Here is a 17,388-nt window from a genome sequence, read left to right on the forward strand (position 1 = left end):
CCGACATCAGAGGAGGTCCCATGATCAGTGGCATCAGTCTTAGTCCACTTGAGCCAAACTAAAGGGATTAGCGAGTCTTTGTTTGCCCCTTCCTCCAGCCATTAATCAGAATCTTTTTTGGGTTACATTAACAGTCCTGGGCATGTAAATTCAAATTTAAGGAGCAATGTAGTCATTTTTTTTTTTTGTACTCCCTCGCAGGACTACATGCAGAACGTCCACGGTAAAGAGATTGACCTGCTCAGGACTACGGTCAAGGTACCGGGTAAACGACCGCCGCGAGCCGTCTCCACCTGCGCCGCCATGCCCAGCCCCAAAACCAACGGCCTGACAAAGGACATGAGCAGCCTGCAGCTTGGACACACACCAGGTGAGGTTTGGCAATATGCAATTTGGCAAACCATAATTTGACAACCGTTAAAGAATCAACATTTTCATTTCGGACTCTCCTTGGAATCAATAAAGGCGATTAGAATGAAATGCAGAAGGTTATTGAGGCTGAGACTGCCGATTAGCATCTGACAAAAGATGTCATAAAAGAGATGCGCGTCTGTTTGTTACACGCACACACATTCAGGCGGCCGAGCTAATAGCATGAATATTCAGTGAGGCGTACTCATGTACTAATTATTGTCATGAATATTAATGCAATCAGAGACAGAATCCACTCTGCCAACACCGAGAAATGAGCTGCAGTCAGTGAGGAAGGAGAATATGAATGCGATGGTTGGGTGAAAGGGGGTGGGGGGGGGTTATTAGAGAGAACAGGAGGTCAGGAGAAATCAGAAAGAGGGAGGTTAAAGGTTGTGGGGGATCACCCAACAGTCGAACGAAGCAGCCTGTGAGGGAGTTTGCACACACCAGTCAATTTGTGCTTTGCACTTAACGTCAGCTGTGTTTGGCCAGTGTGAGATTCTCATTCCTACTCAATTTCGGTATGCTTCCTCTCCGATGGCATATTTTGGCGAGGTAGGCCATGGCCCGACACCATTGGTCATTCCATGCCAGTTACTCATGCTAGCTGGCACCGTGCACAATAGAAATCAAGTAGAACAATTTACGAATGTACCTGGATAACAAACGGAGTCAGTCGCAACATTTAATTGAAAATTACAATTTACAAATTAATCTTTTGAATGACAAGGTATCATCCTACGTAGATTTTTAGAAAAAGACCATTTTTTCTCTGGATTGGTAAACCCAAATCAACCAATGCATTTGAAAAGAGACAGGCAGAGTTGGAAAAAAAAATATCACTTGAATCAGAATTTTCTGAATTATGGAAGAAGACTCTTTTTCATTGGAGGAGCTGTAGTCCCCCTCTCGTTTTTCTCTTCCTTAGTAAAAGTTTATGAGCAAGAAATAATTGTTTCATGTGTTTAATGTGTTTCATTTCTTTATTTTATATCATTTCTATATTGTATATTTATTTTTAACCACGCACTGGTAAAAAAAAAAAAAAAAAAAAAAAAGGAAGTATAACTTAGTTAGAATTCCATTAATTTCAGTGGAAACATTAACTCGATTAATGAGCATTTCAGGTTACAAATGGGCTTATGGTACCAATTAAGTTCAGAACCGCTGTAAATTTAATTACAGTTACTGTAAGTAAAAAAAAAAAAAAGTCCACAATACATTGTGTCATGCATTGACAACGTAGGTGTCATATCATTAAGTCTGGTGCTCATCATACCCAGTTATTAATGTTAACTGCCAACACGAAGACTAAAAATAATCCACTCTGTAAAGTTGCAATAATGTGGCCATGCCACACATCGTCAGTCTTATTAAACACTGGTTCCGACATATCAATTTGTTCATGCAGACGTTTGATCAAAAAACGATTTTGTCATTTTTCCCGACAGGTTCAGTAAGCAGCAGCTCGTCGGTATCTCAGATGGCGAGCGGTATAAGCTTGATGTCCTTTAATAGCCGCGGCCCGGACGGCTTGGGCGGACATCAGCGCTCGTATTCCGTCTCCAGTGCGGACCAGTGGGCCGATGCCACCGTCATTGCCAACTCGGGAATCGGCACTGGTAAGTAAGCACAGCAACATTGGGGCTCGCTGATCGAGGCAATGATCTCACATGATCGTAGCAAGTTCACAGGGCGGGAGGGCCGTCTGCCTTTTTGGCTGTCGTCAGTGCCTTTCTTTGGCCGGGGGGGGTTACGTTCCAAAAAGCGCTTAGCCCCTTTATGGCGACGAATCGTCGTGCTGCATTTCTGTGGTCGTAGCAAGTGAAATTTACGCAAACTCTGCTCCTGCATAAGGCTTAACACAAACCAAAAAAAATTTAATGAAAGCGATGGCTCGTAACTGGTCAGTTGGGGCACTTGTATGTGTAAACAAACTTGGTCACGCAATGAATTAAATAATCATGTCAAGCTACCACTGATTATTCTTTTGATGCACTTGCCAAAGCTCTAATACTGGTCGTAGACTATACCCCACACACACACACACACACACATGAACATGCACACACACGCGCTTAAACTGACATGCTGCAATGCAGTGACGATCATCTCGACTGACACTGACAGTTATGCCTTAAATATTGTGCCTTCAGCCCTCCACAAATAATATTTAAAGGTGTGAAATGGTTTCAGTGGGGAGCTCTGACACAAATGGGTTTCTTCTCTTCCGCTCTTCTTTTTTCGCCGCACGACAACGGTGAGCGCTTTGAAACACTTGTGGACAATAGCCGATCAAGCATTTTTTTCTCAAACATCTTTCTCAGCTGTTATTCTGAGAGCAGATGTAGCCAATCAAAACTTTCATTTCCTGACTCGGGTCGCTAAATCCTGGGAATTTTCCAAGTTGGAAGCTTCCCGTGAGAATTAATGGGAATGTATGGGAGCAAATTAGGAATTCACAAACGTGACTTAAATATAGGTGGGGGAAAATATATTTGAGTTGTACAGTGGGACTAACAGGTGTCCCAACTTTTTTTTTTTGCTGCCGTCTCTCAAGTGAAGTAAAAAAAAAAAAGCAATTAATGTACCGTAATGTTCATAAGAAAACAAAATGTTTGCATCTCTGCTACTTTGCCATTAAATTACCCTCGATTTCCAACTCTAAATATTTTCTAAATTCCCCAGGTTAACGTCCCACAGAAATTGAACAGAAATATCATAATATCAATGACATCACGGCACGTGCACAGCAGACAAAGCCTCAGCCGAGCGAGCGTTCTCGGTCTGTCGTGACGAGCAACGGAGCGAGTGGAAGCCGAGCCGAGCCGCTGATGTCCAAACTGTTGACGGGCTGAAGGGAAACAATCATAGGGAAAGTCAAGGAGGAAGTCTCCAGGCTGCGTGCGGGTGGGGGGTGGGGTTGTTTGATGTGGATGGAGCGCAGCGCGCAGATGGGAGCGCCGTTAATCCACGCCGGTTAATTGCGCGCTCGGGGATGGCATCTTGTCAGCAGAGATAAGTTGTCACATTTTCCACTTGAGCTGAGACTAAACGATTGTAAAATAAGTTATGGCCGTCCTTGGGGCTGTCTGCCGTGTGGCGGCCAGTGAGCTTGTGTGTGTTTTTACATCGACACACACACACACACACTTATACTGTGGCCATGTCAGTGTCACCGCCGCGCTGTGATATTGATGGAAACTGAATGTTATTTTATTCCGCCGCTAGTCACAGCTGTCAGCAGCCGGGATCAAGATGGAGGGTGGAGAGAGATGCCGCTCCTGTTCTGCAAATGCATCGCACCTTCACTTTCCAATCGGCATCATAGACAGTCACTCGGATAAAAATGTGGATATTGTCATGGCTTTATGAGGATTTCTGTAGCCAGTAACAACCGCATTGTTTTGACACAAAGCGGCTTAAAGGAATTCAGAGAATTTTCATAATTGGAGACTTTCCATGAGAGTTGATGAGAATTCATAGTGATAAACTTTGAATTTACAAATTTGGGTCGGATCTTTATTGGGAAGTTAAATAGTCAAAATACAATACAATATAATTTTATTTGTATTGCGCATTTCAAAACAGATGGAGTTGTAATATATATTAGCAGGTAATAAGAACACAAATTAAGACACATAAACACATTTACAATAGATACCAATTGGAGGTGAGCAAGCGTTGGATACGAGGCCTCTTTAGTGATGTGGGTGGGGAATGTCGCAATAAAGGTATTGTCATGCCCTTGCATGTGAGCTAAGAGCGATACGATTTGTTCTGCATGGATGTAGGTTGATGGCAACACAAAATGTTTACATCAGAGGTGCAATGATGAATCAATTTTATCCATAAATATTTTAATAACTGTTTGCTCATTTTGAGACCTTGTTTAATTTAAAATTTCCCAAATGGTTAGATTTTTGCCTCTCAGCAATAAATATTAACAGATGTATGTAAGCCGCCATGAAAACAGACCAATTCGACGATCGACTTTATTGATTGTTGCATCACAATAAGATATTTGCAAACATCTGCTACAATGATCAACAGCGGACCAAACGAGTAACAATCATAATCTTCATGTTTTTGATTCAAGCGATGGATATTAAATTTATTTTTTTCTCAATCGTAATCATGAAATAATTGACCAGTTAATTGATTATTAAAAAATTATTAATTAGTTGCTGCCTTAATATTTATGTTTGAAAATTATGCCTTCAACCTCAATTTTCAGTTCAATTCCATGGAAAGTTTTCACCTTGGAATGTTTCTAAAACTCCCCTTAACTTCCCATGAAAATTTTGCATAGACGTTCCAGCCCTAAGAAAGTGTTTGCATTTTTTTTCCAGACATGGGCCTAGGCGACTCCATGTCTTCCAGTCCCAGCATCTCCAGTACAACCAGTCCCAAGATGGAGCCGCCCCCCTCGCCACACGCCAACCGCAAGAAGCACCGGCGGAAGAAAAGCACCAGCAACTTCAAGGCAGACGGCCTCTCTGGCACTGCCGAAGGTGAGATCATCCTCACGTGTCTTGAAGCTCAAAATGTTCAGCGCAAGTCCTGAAAAACACGTACAGTCAAGCACGCACCAACATTCACTCCAGCACTTTGACTCCGTTTCGCACACCCACATGCCGAACAGATGTGCGAGCAGCCGTAGCAGATGTGATGTAGGCTTCTCCATCAAACAGCTGACGAGGAAAATTATGGTCAGCGAGACAAATTTACTAGTTTGTCTTTTCTTTATTTTCACCTCCTTCCTTCATCATCATTTCCTAATTCCATCATGTTTCCTCCTCCTCCGGTTTCTCCTCTTTGTTCTCATTTCATCAGCACTCTCTTCGTTCCCCCACCCCCCGTGAGTCAGCCAGAGAGGCTTAAGTGAAATATTATAAATAATCTGTGGTATTGAAATCTTTTATCAGCGGTGTCACTTCCATTATTCAATAAGCGATTAGTTACAGTCTTCCCAATTTAGCCATTAAGCAGCGAGCGCACTCAGGCGGCCGCCGGCTCACCGCCGCTTGTCACGCCGGGCGGGCGGACAGGTGGCTGAAGTATCGTCATGTCAGAGTGAAGCCCGGCGTAATTCATGAGGGAGAAACGCCCTCTTGTCTCCCAGCTCCCCCTGATTAGACCCGCAGCACTTGGTGAGGCAAAATTGAAGTTAACAATTGATTTTGTTACCATAATAAAACCAGGTGTGACAGTTGTTGCTAAAAACTGGTCAAGCCGTCACAGGGACATCGTTTCAGGAGTCATTGCACCCTTTGGGTCACTTTGGGAATGGCTTCTCTCCAAACAATACAGTATAAAAAAAAAATAAAATCAGTACATATAAAATTGTGATCCAAATTACCGCATTTTCCAGACTATATGGCGCACCTTTATATCAACTGCAGCAACTCTTTTTTTTTTTTTTGTGGGGGGGGGGACTAAACAAAACAAAAAGAAGATACAAGCTGCAGTTTTCTATGTTGAAAAAAAAAGAGTTGTTTCTGCATGTACAGAACGATTTTTGTACTGTGAATGCACATAAAGGTACAGAAACAGTGCCTTTTAACACGGCAACAACTTTGCTACTTAAAACAGAACAGAACCAAGAGAAAGAAAGAAAAGAAAATCGAGATTTATTTAGCGTATTTTCTAAACTATACAGCACCCCTAGTGGTGAAAGAAAAATCCACAGAAAAGCCGCAGTGTTGTATTAGCGGCATGGTTCAAAATATAGGAAAAAAGTAGCGGCTTATAGTCCAGAAAATACGGTAGTATAAGCGGTATGAATATAGATGGGTGCAAAAATTACTCCAATAGTACATGTTGTGTCTTATTAAGAATAATAAAATCTAAAACACAAATGAGGGCCTGGATAGCTAAATATGTCCCCCAATTGCTCCGAGTTCATCACACCCTTTCACTAAAACAATAACAATAGTATTATAGTGCCTGAGCGTACAAGCTTTCTACATTAGAACACAGGAAAATTCTGTTAAATCGCCTCCAATTTTTCTGTTCACCCTCCCACCCCGCTTTTAGTTTCATTGTTGTTCATCTCATTTTGCTCACTCAAACAAACTTCGCCACCAGCAGGGCTGCAGCCATTAAATTTCCCACGAAGCACGTATATGCAGTGTGACGGGACGTCTGCTCATGGAGGTACAACCTGAGCCAGGTGCAAGTGGTAATTGTTCAACTGGAGTGTTTTTAGCATTTAAAAAAATAAATCAAATAAATCAAACACCCTTTCGACCACTCAGAGACGTTGCGTGTGAGCTTGACAATTACACAACTGACTTTTGCTCTTGCCATGCTACCAACGAACCTTTCCAATTTGCCGTTTGATCCCAAACGAGTGCTTACGTGATGCAAGCCGTCTGTGTTTCCTCCACTTTGTGCCGAGGATAAGCTTGCCATCCCCTCGCTTGGATCACATGACTTGTTGATCCCACCTCGCGTTCTCTGACTGCACCACACCTTGGAAGGTGTGAAGGCATGCCAAGGATGTCAGGTGACATTATCGGAGGTGCGCTTTGTGTGCATGCGAGCGAGTTTTCGTGAACAGCAGCGTGCACTATTTTCCAGGTTATTAAAGTAGTAAAAGGCTGCTGATATGGAGAGTAATGACCTGTGTCGCAAAGCAATACTGTGCGCGCTGACATTTAAGCTTTTAATTTGTGTTTCCCGAGGCCCCGTTTGTGTCCCTCACACCTCCCCTCTCATTGCACCTGGCGGCCTGCTGTCACATACACACGCGCGCACACTATGCACGTCGGCCCCTCCCCCCTATATTTGGTTTGCTCTGTTTGTGCCGCTAAAGGTTGCCGGTGTCAGAGTTCACAAATTGCCTCGACGCCGCCTCTCTGCGTGAATGTCGCTCACAGTAGCCGAGAGCGCTGGCAGTAATTACCAATAGCGCGTGAGCGACCGGCCGTCTCGCAGCGCTCGGATACGCTCGTATACGCCACGCCGTCACAAGGAGGACGATTTACTTGCAGCGCAAACCAAAGGCCCACTTTCAACGCATTTTCATGTTGCGTTTGTGTCTGATCCTTTGCATATCTAGATTTAGATCGCCAATGATCATTTTCAATAACCTTCATAGGACAGAAGTACATAGCAACATAGCATTATTAAATGTGGATTTAACTCCTGTACAGGCGGCAGGCTTGAGCTCGAACAGAACAAATATGATAACTTTCTGCTGCCTCCAGTCGTGACAGCTTCCAGAAATACAGAAACGCAAGTTTTCCGTGTGATCATCCACTCTTAAAGGGAGCCCTCAGGGGTGTCGTGTGCCACATATTTTAGTGGCATCCTAAACTCCGTGGTGACTGAAGGATGTTAGCAGTCCAAGCCAGGTGGATAGACACCCCCCCCCTCTAAAAGTATTAGAACAATTTGTTCATTTGCGCTGTAGGCTAAAAGCATCTTGGTCTGACATCAAAAGATGAATATGAGACAAGAGAACATTTTATTTAGTTCCTATATTTTAGATTTAATACACAGATTTAAAGATCGACTGGCTAAATTCTTCAGTGCAGCAAAATAGTATTTAGCAGCAGATATCGGAAAACATATGTGCTTGAAATAAAAAAGTTAATTGGACTTAATGTTTAGTTTAATCTACTTCATCAATTGTTTTTTTGGGCGGTGTGGTTAATTAGCACTTGAGCATGAGTTCACACTGTCATTGTGTTCATGTCGTTGGCAACAGTTTGTGCTGGCAATTTAAACTTAAACTGTGCTCCAACTTGCAGTCGGGAGGACGAATCAAGTCTGCTGACGTGCTTCCGCAAACAACTTCAAAATAAAACTGTCCCAAGGCACTGGTGCTTTATTTGGACAGGTTTTATTTTGAAATTGACCTTGTCACCATCTTGCTGGCGTCTTGGCATCATGCATCGCTATGGCTGGCTTGACTGCCTTCCCGACCATACACAAATTAACACAGGAAGCAGAAAAAAAAATCCTCCAGCATTTTTATTTATTTTTTTTTAATTGAGGTACTCAAATTGCTCAAGGCCTCTTTTCACCCTCCTCACCTCTCTCACTCCCAACAGAGCAAGAGGAGAACTTTGAGTTCACCATTGTATCACTTACGGGTCAAACGTGGCATTTTGAAGCCACTTCGTATGAGGAGCGCGACGCCTGGGTGCAGGTCATCGAGGGTCAAATCCTGGCCAGTCTACAGTCCTGTGAGAGCAGCAAAAACAAGGTAGGTCCGCCATTAGGCAGTGTTACATGCATGCTAGGCCAGGGCCTTTGTGACCACCTCAACCATGTGTGTTGACGTTTGTGTCCTCCTTCCAGTCTCGTCTGACCAGCCAGACGGAGGCCATGGCGCTGCAGTCTATCAGAAATATTCGTGGAAATAGTCGCTGTGCCGACTGTGACTCTCAAAGTGAGTCGAGAGAATTGTTTCCTTGAATGTACAGTGAACCCCCGCTAGATCTCGGGTCACCTTTTGCACACCCCTCTGCATCGTGGATTTTCAAGTTTTTTTTTTTTTTTTTTAATGGGTTTTCACAGTACACATGCAAGTCTGAATTTAGAGTTGTCTGCCTTTGTTGTAGTACCACATTGTGCCACTACACGCTGCTGGCAGCACTGAGCTCAACTGGATCTAAATGCAGCGTAGTTGAGAAGAAGCATAGAAGGACCTCTGCTGTGTTATGTTAATGTGTCAAAAATGGGTTTGAATGAGTTAACATATTTTAAAGTGCATGACAGAAATGGAAAAAGAATCATTTTTTTTGTGGAGTTTCACCTATTGTGCGTGGGTCTGGAACATGATGATTTCTAACGATGGTTCACTGTACTATTATGTTTCAAGCTGAGCGCCACTAATGCTGTCGTTTTGACGCACGCAGACCCGGACTGGGCCAGCCTCAACCTCGGTGCCCTGATATGTATCGAGTGCTCGGGCATCCACAGGAATTTGGGCACCCACCTGTCCCGAGTGCGCTCGCTAGACCTTGATGAGTGGCCGCTGGAACTCATCAAGGTCATGTCAGCCATCGGCAACGAGTTTGCCAACAGCGTGTGGGAGGCCAACTCACAGGGTCACCTGAAGCCGGGACCGGATGCCAGCAGGTAAGCCGCCCTGCTGCACTTTTACCGGACACTGGTGGGGGGGGGGGGCATTGTTTGGGTGAGCATGGTGTGACCAAGATGAAGCACGCCAAGCTAACAGGCTACAAAACTTTTCACAATCGAATACCATCCACTTTGACGGCGAATACTCGCTTCACTCACTGTCTAGATGTGAAAACTGGCTTCATAATGAACCTTTTCAAGTCAGGTCAATTTTGTTTGTTTGCGCCAATTCACAACAGAAGTTATCTCAAGGCACATTAAGACGTTGAGCGGGTCAAGAAGCACACTCTTGCATGAATGTTACGCCATCTGTCTTCCGAGCGCCAGTTAAAAGACGAGCTGCAGCATTTTGCCCCAGTTGGATGCGCTTGAGATATGACTGGCTGACTCCAAAGTAAAGTGCATTCCAGTAATTTAGCCTCGATGGATTACTGTTTCTAAGTGCTGCTGAGAAAGAAAGCGCTTCACATCAGCAAGTGGCCTAAGATGAAAGAAGCTGGATCGAATAACAGCACCGATTTGCCGATCTAATTTAAAATCACTGTCCAATTTAACACCCAAGTTTGAAACTGTTGGCTTTAGATAAGATGCCAGGGGGCCAAGGTCAACGGGGTAGCAAGTAGAAGGGCCACTGGGACCGAACGCCATAACTTTTGTCTTTTCGTTGCAATTCAAGAAATTAAGTGACATCCAGATTTTGATTTCCTCGTCTACATACTCCGTGGATGGTGGGAGGAGGAGAGAAAAGTCGAGAAAAGCAAGTTTCTCCCTGCGGTTAAGGCCGATGGCAGCATAGTTTGAGACGAGTCAGAATATGCCTAGGTCATTTGACCGTAAGCCTCAAATCTGGGAAGTTGCCGTCCAAGCCTACGTTGAGGTGTTGTCGTGTTCAGAGAAGCGAGAGTACAAATGAGCACAAGAGTGCAACGCACATGTCTGCGGTAAAAATGCAAATGACCATAAATCAGTCAGCCATCGACTGTGCGCACACACAGCGAGCGTATCGACGTGCCATTAACCCTAGTCCATCAGAACACTAATGCTTTTATTGTTGCTCATGTTCCTATTTATTTATTAATCTGATGTATGTTTCCCCCTGAAGAGATTAGAGCAAGTCAATATTATCTCAATTTAGCTGCGACGCTCCACTGCAGCTGCATCACTTTCTAGCCCGTCAATAGTATTTATCAGACCATTCCTTAAGTGCCGTGATTTTCCCTGCCGCCCCTGTTCATGACTTCTGTCTCTACTTTCCTGAACGTCATGCTCATTTCACGGCTGCGTGCTGCTAAAAGCTTGAACTGAGCAAGAAATATTTACTGCTTCAGTTGTGGAGCTGTGAGGCCAATTGTTTGATTTTTGCATTACAATTGTGACTTCAGATTTGAATTGGACAGCAAAAGACGAATATGAGGCGAGCTTTGAGTTCCACGTGTGACTTGGCACTTTTTTTTATTTAAACACTTTTTTCATGTGAGCAAAAGTATCGAAAGATGTAACTGGCAGGTGTATTGTTACCCCGCATAATTCAAAGACTAAACATCGCTAAAGATAATCAGTATTAAAACGGATACATTTTGTTACTGTGGTTGTTTCAAATATTCCCACATTTTGAATTTATTGAATTTAAATCATCTTTTGTTGGAGTGAATTGGTGAGAAAAACAAAAACTAACTCCTCTCGTACCTGGAAAAAAAAAGTGGCTCAGTGTTTCCGTTTCCCCTTCCTCATCCTTCACGAGGCTCATCCATCTCGTCGGACAACTTTATGGAGTCGTCGTGGCAGCCTCTGAAGTGACTGACGTTACACGCATGCTTTAACATCAACTCCTTTGCGGAAGGGAAAAAAAAAAAAAAGTATGATGCTCAAACATCATTGACACGGTCTTCAGTGGAGCGCCGCGTTTGATAGAAATCATGGATGAGGAAGCCAGCCTTTTTGCAGGCAGTCGAAGGGATCACAGGGAAGGCAGAGGGGGGAGAGTTGGGTGAGACAGATAGATGGAACACTCACCCCACCCCCACACATGGTCTCTCAAGTGAGTAATAGAGGCCGAAATTTCATTTTGCAAGTGGCTGAGTTAATGATCCAAAGGGTAATTAATGGCCTGATTATCTTAATGTTAAATATGGCCAGCAGCAATTACGCTGACCTCCTGTCTGTCAAGGTCTGTCCACCCCACCCCCCACCCCCCACCCACCATCCCCATACTCACACCTCCCAACCACATCCTGTTTGGGGCTGGATGGGAAAGAAATTGGGAGACTCAGCAAAATAAAGAAAGAGCAAGGTAGTGGTGGCAAAGGAAGATGGGGCACTATGGTGGGAGTCAAGAGGATGGTGAAAAAAAGCGATGAAAGAAGGTTGACGGAGGGAAGTGTGCAAGGGATGGATAGTTGCGATGAGGATGGAAGCTGCGGAATGACCGAACAAAACGGCGGAGAGAAGAACATGATGCAAGAAAGGATGGCGAAGGGAGTAGGATAGTCGGAGCCCAGGGGAAAATGGAGGAGGGTTGGCGAAGGAGTTGCATAAGCATGGCTGCCTGTATTAAACACCACCTCCTCCTCCTCCTCCTCCTCCTCCCCTCGCTGACTGCCTGGTCTGGCCAGAGGGAGAAATTATGTTCATGGAGATCACGCCCCTGTCCAATGAGATATGTGACAGGCCAGTCTCCAGCTGTTGTCATCATCTCTTTATCAACCTCTGCTTTGTACCCACCGCCGTTCACGGCTCGCCGTAAGCCCACCCACAACATTGTCTGGTCCGGGTCACATTAGCGTCAGGGAGACGAGGCTCGGGACCACAGCACTTGAAGATGGAAAAGGGAGACTTGTTGACATTGCGGTGAGAAAGTGGCGCTGCGCTGTAGGCTTCCTTTGCAAGTATTTTTCTCCGCGGTCCAAAGCACAAAAAGACTGAGCCATCCTCTAAACGTTCCCATTAACCCCTGGCTGCCCGCGGTCAAGCGTCCTCACCTCAGCTGGCATGCTCGCTGGCATCGGCGCCACAGCTGATGCCACAGCTGAGGGGGCTGCTAAGTTTGGGCTCCGTGCCCGTGGTGGAATCGCCACAGGGGGTCGGCCGCTTTCGTCTGCACTTACTGCGGCACCCTTGCTTGTGTTGTTGGCGTCGTGGCTCATTGTTTTAATTATCTGTGGAGTGACACGCCAACACCAGCACGCCCGGCACCCTGGGCCTAGTCAGGCTCCACTTGACGTAGCGTGTTAAATAGACGGCGGCGGACAGCAAGTGACAGCGCCGCGTAGCCGGCCTCCTGGCTTCGAGACTACAGAGGTGACGCGCGGCCATGTCGCTTCCTTCCAAATAATGACCTTTGGCGGTTTTTCCCAGAGGCTGGCCTTGGCCTGGTTCTGCTCATGTTTGTTGTGGATGTTCTGTGCATTCAAAGCACTTGACTCACCCGGTTTGAGCCACCACGCTTGGTGGGAAATGCCATTGTGCGGCTTTGTGCACCTGATAGTGTATGGAAAAAAGTTTGCAGACAGGAAAGACGGCGTTGAAAGAATGAGCATCAACATCACATGAGTTAATAGCGTGGCCCATAAATGACGAATGCTGAGCCAGTATTGATTCAGCGTGGTTCTGACTGCAGGACAGCGATGAATACCAGCTCAGAGTAATAATCTGCCGGCCCCACCGTCCCCAATCCTGAAAAAGCCATCCCAGCACCAACAGATTTCAAATGGGACCTGCTGCTTTTAATCTGAGGTGGGGCGTCAGGTGCGGCAGTCGCCTTAGCAGGGTGGTGAGATTGGGCTCAGGGGATTTGATGGGGCGGCCAGGACAAGGGGGAAGGCGGGGGGGGCCCACATCACAATATAATTGCCCCCCAGGGTCAGAGCAGTGTCAGGGGGGTAGGAGGGGATATATCCGCCGCCGCTGCTGCTGCCCCGATTCTGTGATCATAACACACATTGGACTTCTGAGAATTTAGTCGGAATGATGACAACGATTGAGCATCCCAGACGAGACGCGACGGATTTTTCAGCTTGGAGAACATTTCAGAAGTCAGTCACAAACAAAGACATGTTTCTCTGCTGGAAAATTCTCAACTTGTGCGCTGCTGAGCTCCCTTTTGGCCAACGATGACCGAGCCCACCCGGCTGGCCTTATCCCTCCGTCATTATACGCAGCCCCTGCTGATGTGCGGCGTCCTCTCGGCCTCTCGGCCTGCATTTTAAGCAGCGCACGCTGGCAGAAAGAAGCCTCCTGACAGGCGGGCCAGTGCAAATAATTGGGCCTCCATTCTAATTCATCCTTGATTAAATGAGTCCTAATAGACATTATTTTTTACATGACTGCCTCGCTGGCGCCCGCAGCCGCGTCCTCCGACTCGCCTAATGAGCCCTCCAATTTACTATTGACATTAAACCGGCTGACATGAGCCAATCAGATTCCCTTCATGGTTGGTCGTCAGCGAGAGGTTCCGCTAATGTGGGCTAAAAGCACATTTTTTATGCCCGAGTCATCACAGCATCATAATGAGGGAGTAAATAACAGTCGCTACATGCATGACTCCGCCGCGCTCCTCGAGCAGATCGGAATATATGTACTATATGTAATATAATATGTACGCCGCCGGTAAGCGTCCTCCCACCCTGTGGCTGATTGGCCCACTCAGCGACTAGGGTGGTTTGGTCGGGGGTGGGCGGATGGGGTCTGCCTCGGGTTTGTGGGTAATAGGTTTGGATTGAATGGGTTCACTCGCTGCTGAAAAACACTTGAGATGCTTTTATTTAGCCATTTTACTCATTTATGCAGACTTTTTATCGTTACTACGGCAACATGGCCTCCCTGGTTTGTTAACAAGCATGGACAAAAAAAAAATTTAAAAAATCAAGACCTGATGTATGTTTATCAAAGAATTTCGAACACTGCGTTATTATATCCATGTCCTCTTTCTTTCGGGCCTGATCAAAAGAGATTTTGGGTTGCTTTCAACATCTCCATGTTTAATTACCGAAAGAGAGATTTAGCCGACATGTTCCACGGCGTGGGCCCATTTCTACTTTTTCTTCAATTGTCTCCCTCCTCATTTGCATCGCTTAACCCATTCGCTGCTGTCTAGTCGAGTTGCACGGATGACTCGCCCCCTCCCCCCTCTCATCTCCTTTAATTATCTGTGCCTATCGGAGGGCAGCTAACGACCGTCCGGCAAAGGCTAATTGATTTCAGCCTCTTCTCCTTGCTCTTTGTCTTGACTTTTTTTTTTTTTTTTATCCAGTGTGGGGGAATTGATGTGCAGTAGGTTTCATTGGAACATTCCGCAGCTCACCTTGTGACAAAAAGTGTGATGTGGTGATTCATCTTGACTGCACATTAGCTCGGCAGTTAGCTGATGCTCTTACCCATCTATTAATCTATTAATTAGAAGGCTAATTAGGCCAGAAGAGGAGCCACTGACACTGTGTCACTCTTAACCCTGTTTCCTACCGCTCATTACCTCTGACGCGCGCGCACACACACCCTCTCAGACTGTAATTAATGATCGCCTTGAACAGAAGCCTATTAGCTCAAGTCGTAGCTTTTTTCGGGTTGCCCCTTTTATGTTGTATCAATGTGTGTAATGCTTTTTTTTTTTTTACTTTGAAAGAATAAATCATTTGGCGAGCTGAAGTACACACTCGGACATTGCGGGTCAAGTCCAAATTTCTAGTTGCGTGGCGTAACGTAGGACCGTGTTATGCCCGGCGGATGCAGCGAAATTAAGAGCAAGAAGAAGTGGTCGCCGACTAAGCGGCAGTAATGGTCAGTGTTCACACAGAGGAGAGAATATATTGTTTTCATGTAGAAATATACAATGTTTACTTCTCTTTTGTTCCATGTGTCAGTTTTATTGTGAACTTCACCTGGCAGTGACAAATGAACAGCCTGAAGCAAGCACGCTTTGCTCTTATTTGGAGAACGGTTTGAGTGAGAGTGAGAACAGACATTGAGCAATACTGTCAAAAGTGCCTTTCAATAAGTTTGAGTGTTTTGGTTAATTGAAAACATGTAGAAAATGTGGCAGAGGTAAAATGATTGTTTTTTTTTTTTTGTTTTTTTTTTTCAATGAGCGTGTCTTCAGTCCTGTTCCTCGAGGGTCGCTGTCCTGCCTGTTTTCCCACCTCTCTGCTGCAACACACCTACTTGAAATGATTGGGATGTTATCCAGCTTCTGCAAATCTTGCGGATCGCTCAGCAGGTAGAGATAGAAAACAGGCCGGACAGCAGACCTCAAGGAACAGAATTGAAGGCCCCTGCCTTACAGTTTCAGTAGGACAGCTCAACATTTAGTTTGTCCCTTTGACTGAAGCAGTGCAGATTGGAGTTTCTTGAAAATGTTGCGGCAGCTCTGGACAATCAGTGCAATGTCAAGTTGAGGACAAAGAATTCATTCATTTTCAGGTTTTTTCAGGTCCAAAGTCGGACACGACAAAGCTGATCAGGGATTTTGTTTGCCTTGCTTTTTTTTTTTTAATTGTTTTTACTTGCGACAATAGTGCTGATGATGTCATAGTAGATTGAGTCGTTAAAATACAAAATGTAGGAATGTTGCTCATGTTTGCTTAGATTGATTTTTGATTGAAGTGCAAGGGGCTCTCGGAATGGTGGTCAAGACCAATTTCATTCTTAGATTTGAAAGGTTTTTTTTCTCGTTATTTCATTTGGTGTTATTTGTTGTGGGGGGGGGATGCAGAATAAAGCAAGGAAACAGCAAAAACTATGAATCCAAAGACCAGCTCAGCTGTCTTTTTGCTTTTAGAATTGGTTGAAACAAGTCAAGTGATTTAATGATCTCTTGAAATAAAATTTCTTCTTTGAAGGAAGAGAGGAATATACGCTTTCTGTTACATTTTTCTGCCATTCAGTGTAATAATGAATACTACAAATTACTAATCATTTTTGATTATAAAATAATTATTATAACCTAGTTACTAATTGATATTCATTGGCACACAAAGGAATGCTGATATTGTAAATATTCACATCTGGACTTTCCATGTTGCAAATGTCAGTTAAAGTGGTGTTAAATTAATTAAGTGTGTAATTATGCTAATTAGCTGGGTGTGATTATCAGTGTGTGTTTGCGGGTCATGGATAGATGACCCCATGAATCGCATTGAGGGAGCAGCCAAATGGCCTCTGGCCCCTCTGTGTGTTGTGTGCGTGCGTGCGTGCGTGTAAACATACCCAGACAAAGGAGGTGCTCAGAAGGAACATTTTCACACACACAATGTGAGGAACAGGAAATCCGAAAATCTCAGTGGGCCTGGTGAGACTCCTCAAAAAACTGAGCTGAAATCAAATGTCTTCAGCAGACGAGACATGTCCACTTGCGCTGAGGCCAACAGGTGGACACTGCGGGCGGACCAATGTATCAAAAAAATAATAAAATAAAATAAAAAATATATTAGTGCTGTCAAGTGAATAATTTTTTTAACGAATTAATCACAAAAGAATTCCATGATTAATCACATATTTCAACGACTATTTTTTGCGAAGCTTGTAACAGATATTTACTTGAATAATATCTTGGAATTCATGCAAAATCACCAAATATGAAGTACATTTATTTCTTTGATTCTTGAATACGATCTAAATGTACATCTTTCCAGGTGTTTTTCTTCTAAATATTTTTCAAAACTGCCCACAAGCGCCAAGTGGTATCTTGAATGCGGTGTTTTGTTCTGAGATGTGCTAAAGATGTACAGCTATGGCACAATATTGTCAAAGTATGCAAATTAACTGAGTTAACTGAGTTAAAAAATATGAATTAATCACCTGAGTTAATGCTTTAATTTTGACAGCCCTAATATATATATATATATATATATTAGGGCTGTCAAAATTAAAGCATTAACTCAGGTG

General features: G+C 44.4%; 1 protein-coding gene across 3 annotated transcripts in view; it reads left to right on the forward strand.

Moving 5' to 3' along the window:
* agap1 (ArfGAP with GTPase domain, ankyrin repeat and PH domain 1) overlaps positions 1-17,388 on the forward strand; it is a 62,178-nt gene that overhangs the window by 40,675 nt on the left and 4,115 nt on the right. For all 3 annotated transcript variants that reach the window (XM_088291953.1, XM_088291950.1, XM_088291951.1), the window contains 6 exons: positions 202-370; positions 1,866-2,036; positions 4,767-4,928; positions 8,478-8,632; positions 8,728-8,818; positions 9,288-9,510. In XM_088291953.1, coding sequence (XP_088148079.1) covers positions 202-370; positions 1,866-2,036; positions 4,767-4,928; positions 8,478-8,632; positions 8,728-8,818; positions 9,288-9,510 — 971 coding nt within the window. The remainder of the gene's footprint in view (positions 1-201; positions 371-1,865; positions 2,037-4,766; positions 4,929-8,477; positions 8,633-8,727; positions 8,819-9,287; positions 9,511-17,388) is intronic.

Source organism: Idiotropiscis lumnitzeri, chromosome 3 (genome assembly GCF_059441095.1).
Source record: "Idiotropiscis lumnitzeri isolate Australia: NSW breed Sydney's pygmy pipehorse chromosome 3, RoL_Ilum_1.0, whole genome shotgun sequence".
Lineage (NCBI taxonomy): Eukaryota > Metazoa > Chordata > Actinopteri > Syngnathiformes > Syngnathidae > Idiotropiscis > Idiotropiscis lumnitzeri.